This window comes from Girardinichthys multiradiatus, chromosome 19 (assembly GCF_021462225.1).
Source record: "Girardinichthys multiradiatus isolate DD_20200921_A chromosome 19, DD_fGirMul_XY1, whole genome shotgun sequence".
Lineage (NCBI taxonomy): Eukaryota > Metazoa > Chordata > Actinopteri > Cyprinodontiformes > Goodeidae > Girardinichthys > Girardinichthys multiradiatus.
The window spans coordinates 28986229-29004229 of record NC_061811.1 but is presented as its reverse complement, the minus strand read 5'-3'; the positions used below and the strand labels follow the sequence as shown (position 1 = coordinate 29004229).

The following is an 18001-nucleotide window of genomic DNA, read 5'->3' as shown; positions in this document are numbered from 1 at the left end:
ACCACATGTGGTTAAAAGAGAAACTTACACTCTAGAGACTGTCAATGACAATAAAAGAGGCATCTGAAAACTGATAAGGATCTACAGGATTTTGTGATATGCAATATTGTCTTCTGAGAAATATTTACAACCCAATGCAGCAACACTGATTATGACGACTTTGTGCATCTCCAAAAGCAGGAAATAGAAATAATAAAATGAATAAGCTGTACTTAAATATAATAATAACAAAATCTCAGCACAAAAAAATCACAAATAAAAAGAGTGCCCCATCTGTACGGCCCTTTAAAATTTCTTTATTTTCTTCTGGAAACCATTTCTTTCCCACAAATTTTCCCCAGTTTTTCTTTAGTTTGTATCCATATTAAAGGATGTAACCGCATTTGCTTCAGGAAAATAAACCAAGTAAAAATACAGGTTAGTCAGAAATAAAAATATTTTACAGGGCCCTTTATCTGGATCCTGTGACAGACCTTACTCTTAGGGCCTCTATCTCCTAAAAAACCAACATCAGAAAACAAAGAAAAGAAAAAGAACAAGAACGCGGGAACAGAATGGATAAATGTTTGCTGGGGGCATTGAAAAGATATCATCCAACGTAGTATCGGCCAAAAATCCTTTTCTCTTTTTATCCCTATTAATCTTCTTGTGTGATATAATTTCATGCAACACGGCCTACAATGCACAACCTAATCCAATCGCCTCGGCTCTATGTAGACGAAACACTCAGGTTGACAGTTTTTTCTCCACGAAGTGATGAATTATAAATTTATGGAAATGTCATCTCTGTCTTAAAATTTGCATACATTTGGATACAGTGCAGAAAAAAAGAAAACTTTCTACCAGGGGGAGGAGTCTGGATGGGAAACTGATTTGGAGCTAATGGTATCCATCATGCAGAAAAATGGGAAAACAAAAAAATGCAGCAATCTGTCTGTTAGTCTGGCATTTACTGAGCTACACTCTCCTGCTAAATTGCAACGCTGTCACTGACACTTGCCTGCAGCAGAGACATAAAAAAAGACAGCTTAGTTTTATAGTTGTGTGTGGAATATGAAGGAGGTTTCTGTTCTGGAAAAAGTTATAGATGTTGAGAACTCAAATCAAAAAGTTGAGCTATTTCTGGTTTGTGCAGTGAAAAATAAGCCCATTCATCACGTCTTTAAAGTTGTAACATTAAATTTATTTTTTGTGGAAACCAAAGGGCTGTAGAGAAACAATGCAGGAGAAAATATGAAGGTGAACTCAGTGATGTACGTTGTGAGGATGAGATGCAGCAGTGAAACTAATAATGGAAACTGTACAATTTTTCAACTGTGATGTAAATGAGTGAGTAGAGTTAGGGTTAGAAGCAGAATATAATGCTTTCCTATAATGACTTCCAGGAGCCCCAAAGCCTGGAATGTGAGATTGATGGCATCACCCCGGATTCATTGCCAACAGATGGATGAGGATGGCTGAGCTGTTAACGGCAGCGGCCTGCGTAGTACATCATGTTTTCCCGTTAACAAATAATCCGGGACAAGACATCTTAGTGAGACGGCACGCCATCAGTCATGAGATAGCCGCATAATGGAAGGATGGAAGCTGTTACATGATGGGAACGCACAACACATCATAATGACAGTGAACCCCACTGCGCTATTAATCAACACGGCATGCGCTGGGAATAGCACTTACACAGTATGGGTGAGCTCTTGAGGTCTCTCAGCCTGCTCGGGGAACACGGGGTGTGGCGGCTCTCCGATGGGGACGCAGCCCAAGGATTTACTGATTGCGTGGCTCAGCTTTTTGGCCGGAGACTTCTGTGAAAGTGGACAGGAAAAACAGTATCAGTCACCTCTTGCCTGTTGTGGTTTCTGCATACATGATGAAGGCCTGTGGATGCTAATTTAATATGCTGTTTTAGTGGAATCATTTATCGAAATTATTTTGCCCCAGAACTAAAAATCTGTTAACAAGAAAATATTTTCATCATCAAGTGTACATTTCCTTCTGTTAAACCTATGTATGCACTTTGTTTTCTCATGGTCTGACATTGAATCAGACTGAACCTTTTCTTTTTTAGCTGGAAAAACAATTTTCATTTGCCAGATTCCAGAAAAATTGAGAGATTGTTTAGAGGATCTTTTTAGACTTCCTTTGAATTCAAAACTTAATATACATCTATTTAGTGTGTCGTTGAACTGCTGTTTAGCTCAGGTCTCATATACATGAACAAAAAAGTGTGAAACAACTGAAAATATGTCTTATATTCTAGGTTCTTCAAAGTAGCCTCCTTTTGATTTCATTACTGCTCCGCACACTCTTGGCATTCTGTTGATGAGCTTCAAGAGGTAGTCACCTGAAATGGTTTTCCAACAGTCTTGAATGAGTTCCCAGAGATGCTTAGAACTTGTTGGCCCTTTTACCTTCACTCTGCGGTCCAGCTCACCCCAAATCATCTCGATTGGGTTCAGGTCCGGTGACAGTGGAGGCCAGGTCTTCTGGAGCAGCACCCCATCACTCTCCTTCTTGGTCAAATAGCCCTTACACAGCCTGGAGGTGTGTTTGGGGTCAATGTCCTGTTGAAAAATAAATGATGGTCGAACTAAATGCAAACCGGATGGAATAGCATGCCGCTACAAGATGCTGTGGTAGCCATGCTAGTTCAGTATGCCTTCAATTTTGAATAAATCCCCAACAGTGTCACCAGCAAAGCACCCCCACACCATCACCCCTCCTCATCCATGCTTCACGGTGGGAACCAGGCATGTAGAGTCCATTCGTTCACCTCTTCTGCGCCGCACAAAGACACGGTGGTTGGAACCAAAGATCTCAAACTTGGACTCATCAGACCAAAGCACAGATTTCCACTGGTCTAATGTCCATTCCTTGTGTTCTTTAGCCCAAACAAGTCTCTTCTGCTTGTTGCCTGTCCTCAGCAGTGGTTTCCTAGCAACTATTTTACCATGAAGGCGTGATTCACACAGTCTCCTCTTAACAGTTGTTCTAGAGATGTGTCTGCTGCTAGAACTCTGTGTGGCATTGACCTGTTCTCTAATCTGAGCTGCTGTTAACCTGCGATTTCTGAGGCTGGTGACTCGGATTAACTTATCGTCTGCAGCAGAGGTGACTCTTGGTCTTCCTTTCCTGGGGCGGTCCTCATGTGAGCCAGTTTCTTTGTAGCGCTTGATGGTTTTTGCGACGGCACTTGGGGACACTTTCAAAGTTTTCCCAATTGTTCTGACTGACTGACCTTCATTTATTAAAGTAATGATGCCCACTCGTTTTTCTTTACTTAGCTGCTTTTTTCTTGCCATAACACAAATTCTAACAGTCTATTCAGTAGGACTATCAGCTGTGTACAGTATCCACCTTCTGCACAACACAACTGATGGTCCCAACCCCATTCATAAGGCTTGAAATTCCACTTATTAAACCTGGCAGGGTACACCTGTGAAGTGAAAACCATTTCAGGTGACTACGTCTTGAAGCTCATCAACAGAATGCCAAGAGTGTGTGGAGCAGTAATCAGAGCAAAAGGTGGCTACTTTGAAGAACCTAAAATATAAGACATATTTTCAGAATCAGAATCAGAATCAGAAAAGCTTTATTGCCAAGTACGTTTTTGGACATACAAGGAATTTGTTTTGGCGTAGTTGGTGCAATACAATACAAATTAAACAGTATAAACATATCTACAATATAATATAAATATATGTGCACAGTTTTAAGTGAGTGAGAGTAAATGTAGAGCAGTATAAGATGCAAGAGCAATACAACAGTGCAGGTGATCATTGTGCAAGTTGTTTCACACTTTTTTGTTTAGTATATAATTCCACATGTGTTAATTCATAGTTTTGATGCCTTCAGTGTGAAGCTACAATATTCATAGTCATGAAAATAAAGAAAACTCTTTGAATGAGAAGGTGTGTCCAAACTTTTGGTCTGTACTGTATATATATATATATATATATATATATATATATATATATATATATATATATATATATATCTGTATCTCACCAATCCTATATGATTGTATATTAATTTCTCTAGATCAATTAATATCAGATTAAATTTGGTGTTCATGCTTCTGATTAACTTCTTGTTGAATATTGTATTTTTATGTTTGTTGTACATAGGACAACGAAACTGAAACACCTGGTTTTAGACCACAATAATTTATTAGTATGGTGTAGGGCCTCCTTTTGCGGCCAATACAGCATCTATTCGTCTTGGGAATGACATATACAAGTCCCAGGATAGTGGCCAGGTCACTACGTGATACCGGTGGAGGAAAACGTTTCCTGACTCGCTCCTCCAAAACACCCCAAAGTGGCTCAATAATATTTAGATCTGGTGACTGTGCAGGCCATGGGAGATGTTCAACTTCACTTTCATGTTCATCAAACCAATCTTTCACCAGTCTTGCTGTGTGTATTGGAGCATTGTCATCCTGATACACGGCACTGCCTTCAGGATACAATGTTTGAACCATTGGATGCCCATGGTCCTCAAGAATGGTTCGGTAGTCCTTGGCATTGACGCGCCCATCTAGCACAAGTATTGGGCCAAGGGAATGCCATGATATGGCAGCCCAAACCATCACTGATCCACCCCCATGCTTCAATCTGGTCATGCAACAGTCTGGGTGGTACGCTTCTTTGGGGCTTCTCCACACCGTAACTCTCCCGGATGTGGGGAAAACAGTAAAGGTGGACTCATCAGAGAACAATACATGTTTCACATTGTCCACAGCCCAAGATTTGCGCTCCTTGCATCATTGAAAACGACGTTTGGCATTGGCATGAGTGACCAAAGGTTTGGCTATAGCAGCCCGGCGGTCTATATTGACCCTGTGGAGCTCCTGACGGACAGTTCTGGTGGAAACAGGAGAGTTGAGGTGCACATTTAATTCTGCCGTGATTTGGGCAGCCGTGGTTTTATGTTTTTTGGATACAATCCAAGTCAGCACCCGAACATCCCTTTCAGACAGCTTCCTCTTGCGTCCTGTCAAAATAAGGTGAGATCTTGCCATGTAATCCATGCTGCACATAGTAAATGCTCACAATTAACCCCATAAAAGTTATTACAAAAATATCCTTGTGTGTGGTGTGTGCAATGTTCTTATAATCAAGCTGAGAAACTGGAGAGGCCTGTATGGAGCCATGAATTATCTGTCTTATGTTTTCTCATGCAAAAGTATAAACAATTATATCCAAGGAATGATGTACGATGATTCTATATTTTTGTATGTAATGAATAAAGGTTAGTTGATGATTATACCTTTTACATGTAATGAATAAAGTTAGTAAAACAGTTAATCCTGTTGGATGTGGTTGGTCCTTCTTGGTGGTATGCTGACATTACCCTGGATACCGTGGCTCTTGATACATCACAAAGACTTGCTGTCTTGGTCACAGATGAGCCAGCAAGACGTGCACCAACAATTTGTCCTCTTTTGAACTCTGGTATGTCACCCATAATGTTGTGTGCATTTCAATATTTTGAGCTAAACTGTGCTCTTACCCTGCTAATTGAACCTTCACACTCTGCTCTTACTGGTGCAATGTGCAATCAATGAAGACTGGCTACCAGGCTGGTCCAATTTAGCCATGAAACCTCCCACACTAAAATGACAGGTGTTTCAGTTTCATTGTCCAACCCCTGTATCTTTTTTGTTGTTATTGTGCTTAGTTGTTCACTGAATTTAGATTATAACAAATAAGAACGTATCAAATCTAGAGAGATAAAAACTCTTCAATTGAAATTGGGAGTCTTATCTCTGTTCCATGACTGTACTTTGCTCCCGTAAGTTATATAATTAAAGCACTCAACTTTGAAACTTTGAAACAAGCAATCTAAATAAAACACACAGCACCTTAAGGCATTTAGGGATGAAAACATGATTGGATTTTTCCATAAATGTTTTCTTCTATAGGAAGAGGCAGTCTGTGACTCTGTTGTAGTAGTAAACCTGCCAAAACCAAACAGTGTAGGAGAGGTGGGACATAAATGAGGCGATTCAGATTCATTTAAATTGGACTTTCACAGTTTTCAGCACCACAGCCAGAATAGATGCATCTATGTATGCTACTATAAGTGGCAAAATCGTTTTGGCACATCAGACAAAGTGTCTTGTGTCTAACACTTTCAATCAAGTCATTCAAGTCCTGAAACTATATGAGTTGTTATCCTTTCCTGTGGAACTGGAAATGGATTTGGGATCCAGGGTAATATCACTTCCTGCTTTCAATTTATGACATCGTGAGTGATTGAGCTTTGAGGAAAAGCAGTAACACAGTGACTTCAATCAATACAATTTCATTTTCAAAATAACTACACCTCAATAAAAAAACCTAAGATTGTTTTGATAGATCAATAACTGCATGGAGACGGCGATTCTGTCATAAAATCGCTCCTCAGTCTATGAGAGGTATTGACTTTTGAATTGTGCAGAGATGGCAGAAACATGATGCAAAACCAGGAGCGATCACAGATTGCTTGCTTACCCAGGATGAGTGCTCCTTCATTTGGTGTTGGTTACTATGGGGGCCGTTGGCATGGCCGCGCCAGAAGCAGCTCTGGCAAAGCTGGTAGCCATGGCACTGTTGGCACCGGTACCGAAAACCCATCATGCTCTCACTCCGGCAATACGAACATTCTACCGGATGGAAGACTGCTCGAAGAAACACAGAAATCACATCTTTATTTTCATTGCTGTTTGAGCATCTTTCCACCCATCCAACCATTCCTGTTGAAATCTTTCATAAGTTTTCATACCTAACGACATATTGGGTACTTTCATTAAATCTATTACTTTGAACTAACAAAATAACAAAACAGATCAGTGGTGTGAATTAACTTTAGAAAGTATAAGGCTAAAATTTGGGGAAATTATTTTACACTCAAAACACTTCTGAATAAATCCAATATGTTGGGGGAAATAACTTACAATTTATAGAAAAATGAACAGTCTCTAATCATTACTATTTATTATCAGTTTTATTTTAATGACACAATATAAACAGAAAATACAGAAAATCGCATAACATTTGCTGTTTAAGTTTTTTTAGATAAATAAGTATCTAATCCCTTAGCAAAACATGATTGGTGAGAAGCCTTCATGGACCAGCACACTCTTATTGTGCTTCAAGTAGTTGTTTGCTGGGTTTGCACATATCTCAGGTAGGATTTTACCTCCCCCCTCCCTTCCCACTGTACAGAGACTCTTGAATCCTGCCTGGCAGCTCAAAAACCCAGTTTCCTGTACAGATGTTCTATTGCATTAAAGTCTGAGACTGGCTAGATTCTTCTTTAGCGGCTCCTTTGTTTTCTTGCTTGTATATTTTGGCTCACCTATGCACAATTTATCTTCAGTGTTATGGCTGAGGGAAAATTGATTTTCTCCAACATGTGATGGTACATGGACCCCTCCAATGACTGCTTAATCAGATAAAGTAGTTTTGTACCCATAGCAGAAACAGCACCAAAGCATAATGGTTCCACCACTGTGCTTGTCTTTGGAAGTGGTGCTATATCGGTCTTCCTCAGCACTTCACCAGCAAACGTAACATGATCCTGCTCATGTACCCTCTAGAGCAGAGGGTTAAAAGACTTAATCTGTTACAGTTTAGTTTGTTAACCATTCTTCTACACAACAAGAAGATGTAGAAGTTTCTGTGTCTGTTATAGTTCACTGAAACAGTAAAAACATACCATTTTCAACATTAGCAAGTCGGTGCATGAGTGGTAACCATACAAGACACTGAGGAGGAGGATCTGCCATCAACACATCCAGGAATGTGTTCAGCATAATCTTCTTCTAGAGACAAAAAGACAGGCATGTATCAAATTCTTACTGCATTTAAAATATAAGAACAATTTCCTTAAACATACACATAAGCAGAGGTAAAAATAAAGGATTTGGTTATCCTCACCCTACCTGCTGGGGGAAGCACATCCGCACCGAATGCTCCGTGTAGCCAAATGACGGGCCCTCAAATACTGCTGTGGGGAGCTTCAACACCTCCCGGAGGAACTGATCAAACTTTGCGAACACCATGACTCCACTTGAGTCAGAGATCTGTGAAAAAATATCTGACAGACATGCAATTCTTTAACTGCATTGTTAGAGAAGCATTTACGTTGCACAATCTGTGTTGCATAATTTCACTAGAAAGCAAATACATGCACATTCATTCAATTAATATAGAATGGGTACATGCTTCAACAGTGCCCCTTTGTGTTAAAATGAAGGAAGTGCATGAGGACGTAAGTTGGAAGAGAGCTGTCTAAAACATCAAGCATATAAAATTTCAAGAATTTGTAGACCCTCGGATATTAAAGAAAATTGTACTTACAGCGCAGCTTGTCCACGATTTTTCCTCCGCACATTGTTGCCAGCATGGCTTTCATTGAGAAAACAGTCAGCTTCCCATGACTTTCACTGCAAGTTGGGAAAGAAGGTATACATTATCACTACACCAAAGTGATATTGTGAAACAGAAGAAATATTAAAAGCAAAACAAATCAGTTTTATTTAGGTTTGGTTGCTACAACGTCTTGATTTATCCTAAAAATTTATTTTAACACAAAACCAGGAACATCACAGTTTTGCAGAAATAGTAGAGTAAGATATTTCCAGTAAAACATATAAAATTAATACTCAAAAAATATTTGAAACAATGGAATGAGCATCATGATACACATTTAGAGGTGCAAATAACCTAAAGTTGAAGGGGAAAATATCAACAGCAATGTTGCATTCATCTGTAAAATTGAATAAATAAAGAAGTAAAGCCTAAATGACTGACAATTAAAATAGTGTTTTGAAAACGTATTTGCTCCCTGAAAGATTTCTTCTGTTTTTGCTTTAATGTCACACTTAATGTTTTAGATCATTAAACAACATTTAATATCAGACCAAGAAAATCTCAGTAAACACAGAACATATTTTCCAAAGGATGATTTCACTAAGTGATCCAAAACCAGCCTGGTCCCCTAAATCCAATAACTGGTTTTGCCACCCTTGGTGGCAGACACATTGGATTTCAATTCAGGCTTTGACTAGGTCACTCCTAAAGCTTCACGTTGTTGTTTTTTGAGCCACTTAGAGGTAGACTTGCTGGTGGGCTTAGGATCATTGTCCTGCTGCATAACTCAAGTGCACTTGAGCTTAGTAAGGTCAAAAACTGTTGGCTGCACACTCTACTGCAGGATTTTCCTGGTAGACAGCAGAATTAATGGTTTCATAATTTCATAATATGGCAAGTCATCCAGGACCTGAAGCACCAAAGCAGCCCCAGATCATCACACTACCACCGCCATGTTTGACTGTTGGTATGATGTTCTTTTTCTGAAAAGCTGTGTTTGTATTAAGCCAGATTTAACATGATGCACACCTTCCAAAAAGCTCCACTTTTGTCTCGTCAGTGTACGGAATATTGTTTCAAAGGTTTTGAGGATCATTATGATGTTTTTTGACAAATGCAAAAATGGCCTTTGGGTTTTTTTCAGTACTGATTTTGCCCTTGGAACTCTCCCAGTAAATCCATATTTGCCCAGTCTCTTTTAAATTGTTGAATCATAAACACTGACCCTAACTGAGGTGAGGCCTACAGTGCTTTAAATGTTGTTCTGTGTTCTTTTGTGATCAGTCTTTATGAACGTAGACTTGGAGTACTTGTTAGCCTGACCAATCCAGTGACGGTTCACCACTCTTCAGTGTTTTCTCTACTTGAGAATAATGACTCTCACTTTGACTTGTTGCAGGTCCAAAGCCTTAGAAAAAGCTTTGTAAGCCTTTCCAGATTGACAGATGTAAATTGCTCTATTTCTTATTTGTTCTTGAATTTATTTTGATTGAGGCATGATGTTTTACTTTGAGATCTTTAGCCTACTTCATGCTGTCAGAAAGGTTCTGTTGAAGTCATTGTCTGCCTCTTCAAGCCTGGCAGTGCCCAGTGCTGGGTGTATCTAGTAAAACTGAACTAAAAAATGTGGTTAATCACAATAAATTCAGTATTTCACAAGGTTGAGGGGTGGGTTTGGCCAGTTATGTCTTCACATAAGGCCAGGCCAGTTTGGATGGATTGTTTTCTTAAATAAATGAATGTCATTTAGAAACTGCCTTTTGTGTTTACCCAGGTTAAATAAGTCTGATATTAAAATTTGTTTGATGATCTGAAACTTCAAAATGAGACAAATGAGAGAATGGATTTGTATAGGGATCTTATTTAGGTCGCTATAAGGTTCCTTAATCAAGTTTCCATTATTCTAAAGACATTCATTCACCCAACAGAGCCCAGCTATTTTGCTACAGTCTATTTGCTTTTGCTTCGGCCTTGAGGTATCCCAGAGTCTGATAGTGCTCCTGCCTATTTTAGATTGGACATAAGGGACAGACAATGAAGCTGCTTCCTGTAATCGCAGCTATTAACCTCAAAGTTTCCCAGATACACTTATAATTAATAATGGAGCGGGACTTGAATGGTTTCACAGATAAATGTAAACCAACTAAATAGGTCCAGGAATGGACAGGGCAAGCAGGCAATCAAGCTCATTCGTTTAAGTCATGATGGAAAACTTTATTAGCCAATGATAAATATCTCTGCTCTGCACAGTGGGTGGCTCCAAACATACTGACAACAGTATGTAAATATCACTGGGGTTAATTCAGCTGATAGAAACATCTGTTTTGCTTTTTCTGGATCAGACTATTTGGACATTCACATCAAAAACTTTTAGAACATTTAAGAAGTTGATTTAGAAATAAGGGCAAGATTACATTTTTAAATGTTTCTGTTCTTCTAAAACACTCCTTAAACTGGCTTTTAATAACTTTAAACAAAAATGATGTAGAACTGAGCAATGTTTTAATTATAAAGGTAATAAGAAAGGCTGGTTTTCACAGTTTGTTAATACGTTTTTATGCAATATATGCGTAGAATGACTACAACAGAATGACACTAATGGTGCAAAGGTGTTTTTTCCGTCCTTTTATGTTATTTAGCTGCAAACTAAATGCTTTATATTTTTTAAGTGAGCTACTGATTTTTTTCTGTTTCCAAAAATATAGAAAGGACTGTTTTAGCTCAAACCACATATATTCTGTAGGATTTAGGTCTGGAGACTAAGATGGCCATGGAAGGAGATTGATTTAGTGTCTGGTGAACTATGTCTGTGTTGATTTGGCCAAGTGTTGGATTATTATCTATCTGAAAGACCCAGTGATGACAATTTTTTTTGTTTTTGGTAGAGTCCAGAATATTTTTATTTAAAAAGCCCTGGTATTTCAAAGACTCCAGTCCCAGGGACATAGGCCAACAGCATCATGGATCCTCCACCGTACTTAACAGTCTCATCCAGCCACAACAACCAGTTCTAGCTAAAGTCCCAGTAGAGTTTAGCTAACACGTTAGCATGTAGATAGTGTCTAATAGCTGACGTAGAGATTTGTTGACACCACTCTTTGATGCAGAGAGTATTGGAGATTTTCCCTCCCTTACCATCAAATTACTAGTTACTAACCTAAAAAAAGTAAAATATAAGTTAAAATAGATTTAGTTACGTATATAAGGACTTATTTGAGATATCAAAATGTGTGGCATTGAATATTTGTTAAATGAATTATTTCTTAAAATCAAAATTTTGTCCTCAATGAATTAATTAATGCTGTATTTTTTTACATTCATCAGTTTGAGATTGTGCTGCTGTAATAAAATGAATTAATTTTATGGTTTCCTACACATCTTTACAAGGGGTGCCAATAAATGGGGCTGACACCGTAAATGACATCAACAACATTCATGTTCTCTGCTCATTAGCTGTTATAGTGCTTTTGTTTCAGTTCTCCATGCTGACCACAAGTCCCGAACCTGTCATAGGTGGCCACCATGAAGTTCAGCAGCAGCCCGATGGACTGCTCCACATTGATCTGGTGTGTGGTAGGCAGCCGCTTGTTGAGCTGGAAGTAGATGGAAGACAGAATGGTCTCCAGTCGTGACACACTGATCTCAGCGTTGTGGTCCAGCGTGTTGAGCCCGTTGTCTCGGAAAGCTTCGATCATGTTCCAGACATCGACCAGATGGACTGTGAAAAGGGGGGAGAGCAGGGGAGCACATACTGATCAGCTGAGTGTTTATTCATGTCTGTAATCATCATAAAACGTCCCCAGAGCTGAAGTTTGAAAGGGAATCTGCGTGCACTTACGGTTGCATCTCTTTTGGACAAACCGGAGTTTGCATGCAGTCCTATAAGTTGACAATCTGATAACATCAAAGTTTTGTGCTCCTGAAAAACAAAACAATAATGAAAAAAGTAAACATTTGTAGCACTTTACAATAGGAACCCCATTAAAAATGATTAACAAATAGGTAATAAATCAGTTATTAATAAGGCTGTTAACATTTACCAAACCAATAATAAGGAGTAATAATGCCCTATTTTAAGGGTAAGAGCAAAAGTAAGTATAATTAGTGTCTTGCCAACTAATTCTGCATCAGCAAATTAACTCTGTAATAGTTGGCTTATTACTCATTATTAGTGCTTTATAATGGGTTATAATGTGTTAAAAGCTATCCTTTTATCAAATCTTCCAACTCGATTGAATAACAATTTTCCAAATAAAACAGGATTAATGAAGGCACATTTAAACACCATTACTGTATGCATGAGAGAGCACACAAGCTTGTCAAATAGTTATGCACGGGCTGTCAATGAATAGGAAAAAGAGGCTTCTCGAAGCTGACTGCACTCACTCATTTCCATGAAGAGCTGTCTCTTCTCGACCATGGCCTTTCCTCGTTTGCTGCCTTCCTCGATCATTCTGTGGCACATCAAAAACACCAGAGCATGCAGCACTTACTGCAATGTATTTAATGCAACACAGAGGATTTTCTGACATGATTCGATCCAAATGCACCAGAAACAGCACCTTGAAAAAGCGTTCAAACCCGTTGCACTTTACATGTTTTATAACATTACAAAAGTGTGGCATGCATTCATATTTAGCCCCTCAGGATTGCACATCCACAGATTGAAAATCCTTCCCATTCCTCCGTGCAAAATAACTCAAGCTCAGTCAAATTAGATGGAGAGTGAAAGTTAATTTTCATGTCTCAACATTAATTCTCAATTGTAATTTCCTGCTGGAAGGTGAACCTCTGTTCCAGTCTCAGGCCTTTTGCCGCCTCTAATAGGTTTTCTTCCATCAACTTGACTAGCCTCCCTGTTCCTGCTGAAAAAAATATTTGAACTATTATTAACCACAAATTTGTTTTTGCGCTGCGGTTCTCGTCAGTTCTTATTAAATTGCTGATGTTTGTGCTGTTTAAAAAAGAATTCCTTGTTGTTGCCTATTTCTGTTCACTTATTACTTTTTGCAATGTAAAAATCATTTATACATTACTATAAAATATCAGGATCATTATTTTCTCTTCTTTCTTCTCTAAGTGCAACTGAGAATATTTAGGATTTTAGTAAACTACCATTCACAGTATCAGCTTTTACTCAAAGATGGACGACAGTTAGTTATTTGTTTATCTGACGTTATTTTACAGCAGAATGCATGTGGTCATCAAACTCCCACAGACAGCTGTGATCATTTTCATTGTACTTATTGTAGCATCTTTTTAGTACTTCTGAACTGACTAGCTCTAAAGTGCTTACCTGCTGCTGATTTGATATCAAGCAAAGTGATCCCTTCAAGGTTGAACCTACGAAGGAAAGGACACTGAAATATTAGTGAAGAAGTCTTTTAAGGTTGATACTGGTACAAATAGAAGATTTCATCTTCTTAATCGCACCTAAAATGTAGTTGTGGGTTAAAAAAATAATTAAAGCTTCCCTTTCTTCTTCCCTTCAAAGACTTCATTAACTCTCACTCAAGGCGGTTGCTTCCCCCTCTTTGCCTATGTAGAGGTATGAGTGCGCTGCCTCAAGAGCCATCCAGCGCCTGTGGTCTGCGAAAAGGATAATTCTTCATGACATCCCGCTCAGCAATGCCTGCATCCTGTGGGCTAATGACACCAACAGAGCTGCATAGGAACTATCTAACGATGATGGACAAAGAGCACATTCAGGCCAGCCAATGAGTGGTGAAAGTGCAGGGTGTCCCTGGGAAACGTCAGGCCACGAGATCCATGCACCCCGAGCGTGGGTCACATGCGTCTTAGTAGGGAGGTGATGATCAGCGGAGCGTGTCCGAAGATGCCAAGGTTCTACAAACCCCAATCAGTGTTTTACTTTTATCTTTAATCAAACTTGTGTTGAAGGTTTTAGTTTGCTCCGTATACTGTGCTTGCAAAAGTATTTACTCTAAAGGTTTGATGTGCATTTGAATTTAGCCCCCTTTACTCCCATACCCCTAAATAAAATCCAGAGTAGACAACTTCCTTTTGAACGCACCTACTAAGTAAATAGAGTCCACCTGTATCAACTTTAATCTTAGTATAAATACAGATGTTCTGTGAAGGTCTTGATTTGTTGAGAGAACATTAGAGACCAAACAGCATCATGAAGACCAAGGAACACAGCAGACAGGTCCGGGATAAAGTTGTGGAGACGTTTATAGCAGGCATAGGTTATAAAACAATTTCTCAAGCTTTAAACATCTCATGGAGCACTGTTCAGTCTATAATTGAATTGGAAGAGTTTGTCCCAGCTGTGTACCCGTAAAGACATGCTCATCTACCAGAAATAGCAGGCTAGATAAGGAGAGCATAAATCAGAGATGCAGCCAAGAGGCTTGTGGTAACTCTGGAGGACCTGTAGTGACTGAAAGTACAAATGTGGCCTTAATGGAAGAGTGGCAAGAAGAAAACAATTGTTGAAAGTCATTAGAAGTTCTGTTTGCAGGTTTTTCACAAGCCAAGTAGAGGACACGGCAACCATATGAAAGAAGGTGCTCTGATCAGCTGAGAACAAACATGGGCTTTTTGGAGTACCTGCTTTACGCTGTGTGTGCAGGAAAACTTGCATTATACTGCCAAAGTATTCACTCGCCCATCCAAATAATTAAAATCAGGTGTTCCAATCACTTCCATGGCCACAGGTGTATAAAACCAAGCATCTAGGCATACAGACTGTTCCTACAAACAGTTGTGAATGAATGGGTTGCTCTCAGGACTTTAGAAAATTCCAGCGTGGTAGATGCAGTGGTGTAAAGCGCACCACTGGATTCTCTGAAGTGACAAATCACGCTTCTCCATCTGGTAATCTGATGGATGAGTCTGGGTTTGGTGGTTGCCAGAAAAAACGGTACTAGTCTGACTTTATTGTGCCATGTGTAAAGTTTGGTGGAGGGGGGATTATACTGTGGGGTTGTTTTTCAGGAGCAGGGCTTGGCCCCATAGTTCCAGTGAAAGGAACTTCAAATGCTTGAGCATACCAAGACATTGTGGACAATTCCATGTTCCCAACTTTGTGGGAACAGTTTGAAAATTGCCCCTTCCTCTTCCAACATGAATTCCAACGTGAATGTTGCCAAATACTTTTGGCAATATAGTGTGTATAGCACCCTGAACGCAGCATCCTGACTATTTAACATGATGGTGGCAGCATCAAGCTGTGAGAATGCTTTTTGTCAGCCGGGACAGGGAGGCTACTTGTAGTTGATGGGAAGATGGATGGAGCTAAATGTTATATTGGAAGAGAGCCTGTTTAAACCTGTATAAAAGACTACTGAATGGGGCAAAGGTTCAACTTCTAGCTAGCAGGACAACGACCCTAAGCATACAACCAGAGCTACAATGGTATGGTTTAAATAAAATCCTATTCATCCAGACCTAAATCCAATTGAGAATCTGTGGCAAGACTTGAAAATTGATGTTCTCCATCTAATCTGATTGAAGGGGCTAAATACAAATGATCTCCACACCTTTCAGATCTTCTTCTGTAGAAAAATAAAAACTCATTTTTATTCCACTTGGTAGTTAGTCAGTCAGTCATTTTCTACCACTTATTCCATAGTGGGTCACGGGGGAGCTGGTGCCTATCTCCAGCAGTCTATGGGCGAGAGGCGGCGCACACACTGGACAGGCCTCTTGGCAGTTTTGCACCAAATTTCCTTGATTACAGAAAATCTCAGTAAAATAAACTCATATTTTTTGGTTGTAAAGTAACAAAAATGCTTCGATCAAAGATGTAGGGTGTATGACTACCTTTGCAAGGCACTGTAGTTATTGGCACTGAACAGTTGTTACATTTTGTTACCAGAATATGTCTTTTGATATGGCACCTGATGAATATTATTTCCACCACTTAAACAATTTTTGATGGCAATCCATCAAAAAAAAAAAAAAAAAAAGCTGTGGCAGCTGAACAATATTTGGAGAAAGCAAATCTAGGAAGAACGATGCACCACATAGATCAAAACATAAACAGTATTTGCACATCTTCAACCAGAAAAAAAAAAACTGATGCGCTGCAAAAATCATTTAGTTTCTATTCAAAGACCAGTAGGCACAAGTCAGCAGAACAATACAAAAGATTCATCTGATACAGAAACTCTTTTTGGATTGGTAATCAGCCCCCCGCCCCCCCAGTAGTTTATTCAGAATATAATATCTTTTGATAAGGAACAAGCTGTTACTTTTTCACAGGAATACATTATAGACGTTAGCACGTCGAGATCCCAACTGATTAAAATCAAAGCCAACTGCATTCAATGAGTTGCAAGAACAGTATAACTTGCAATAAATGATACACAGCTATTTAAATAAGTAAGACTGTCATCAGGCCTATCAGGGTACGGTGCAACCGCACCTTCAGCTTGGAGGTAATGACAACATCCTTAGAGGCGAATGAACAGAAGGACTCGCAGTTACTGCAGTACCTCCTCACCGCTGATATCATTCATTTCTCCCTTTTACCAGCCTTCATTCCCACTATGAGCGGATCACCCCAGGAGGAACAAAAACGCAGCCATGTTGCTGATTAACTGCCTATTTAGGTTATCTTATTTCCGCGATGGGAATTATGTGTCGTGATAATTAGATTTTTTTTAACCCCCCTCGCCAGCCCCCCTCCTTTTCTGGATTACCAAACAATGCAAAACTTGCATCTTGTTAAATCTCGCAAATGCCTCGACAGTATTAAAGAGAAATGGCCTTTACCGGAGGAACCACAGGCAGGTTGCGTTTAGAGCATCGTCACCATCGGCAGCAGCAGCGGAGTCAGATTGGGAGGCTGAGCGGAGTGGTCCAGGGCGAGTAGGGGGAGGATATTTTCTCAGTGATTCACAGCCGCATTCTCACCTCTGATAAACCCACGGGTGTCTTCCGCCGACGTTACAGCTGCCGGGATGGTGAGGAACCACTCGGACCTTCCGTCGTCATTTCTGAAGTTCCTCTCCGCTTTCATTCGCCTTTGAGTCTGGCAACTGCGGTTGTAGCCGCACGTAGAAACACACGAGCCGAGCCGTTCCGCCGCTCGGCATCAGCAGCGACCCAGCGGCAGGGGACGGGAGCGCAGGCATGCAGGCACGGAGATGCCATGCGCGAACAACTACTACACTTTACGCATGCGCGCAAGCACACGCTTATGGCAAGTTGTTTGTGTAAATAATCGATATTGGAACAGCAACTCAAAAAAAGATTTCATGCAAATAAATGAATGAAAACATACCTTTTTATATGTCTACAGCCACAATCTGCGAAAAAGTATTCGCACCCTTACAGATTTCCTTAAGATTCCTTTAGAAGCAGAAAACACCCCCTCCAAATCCTGAATTAGCTGTGATTAATATTAATGAAGGTCAAATGCCAAAACGCATTGGTTGGCTAATAAGGTTGTTTGTTAGTATTTTAAGTGTTGCTGGAGTCTTCACCTCACTAGATCTCTGTCCCTCTCCATGCACCGGGTGAGTCGGTGAAGTTGTGTCAGAGACCTTTGGAGCTCTGGGTTAACTGTGATTAACCCTATTTTTTGGAAAGTTGAGTTCAGTTACACTAGCCGCACCAGACAACATAAAGTAGGCTAAAAGATGGAAAAAGCAACTCATCATGCTTCAATC

General features: G+C 39.7%; 1 protein-coding gene across 11 annotated transcripts in view; it reads right to left on the bottom strand.

Moving 5' to 3' along the window:
• The window catches only part of dtnbb (dystrobrevin, beta b), a 63684-nt gene extending 46228 nt beyond the window's left edge, over nucleotides 1-17456 (bottom strand). For 5 of the 11 annotated variants that reach the window (XM_047345229.1, XM_047345239.1, XM_047345235.1 and 2 more), the window contains exons 1-10: nucleotides 17244-17456; nucleotides 13657-13703; nucleotides 12747-12814; nucleotides 12199-12279; nucleotides 11865-12078; nucleotides 8349-8434; nucleotides 7931-8085; nucleotides 7705-7810; nucleotides 6498-6664; nucleotides 1681-1805 (exon numbers count right to left, since the gene is read on the bottom strand). In XM_047345229.1, the coding sequence (XP_047201185.1) occupies nucleotides 1681-1805; nucleotides 6498-6664; nucleotides 7705-7810; nucleotides 7931-8085; nucleotides 8349-8434; nucleotides 11865-12078; nucleotides 12199-12279; nucleotides 12747-12813 (1001 nt within the window). In that variant the 5' untranslated portion in view covers nucleotide 12814; nucleotides 13657-13703; nucleotides 17244-17456. Of the gene's footprint in view, nucleotides 1-1680; nucleotides 1806-4929; nucleotides 4996-6497; nucleotides 6665-7704; nucleotides 7811-7930; nucleotides 8086-8348; nucleotides 8435-11864; nucleotides 12079-12198; nucleotides 12280-12746; nucleotides 12815-13656; nucleotides 13704-17102 lie in introns of those variants that run through there. The other 6 variants (XM_047345230.1, XM_047345234.1, XM_047345233.1 and 3 more) reach the window with 6 other exon arrangements.
• Nucleotides 17457-18001: the final 545 nt, after the last annotated feature.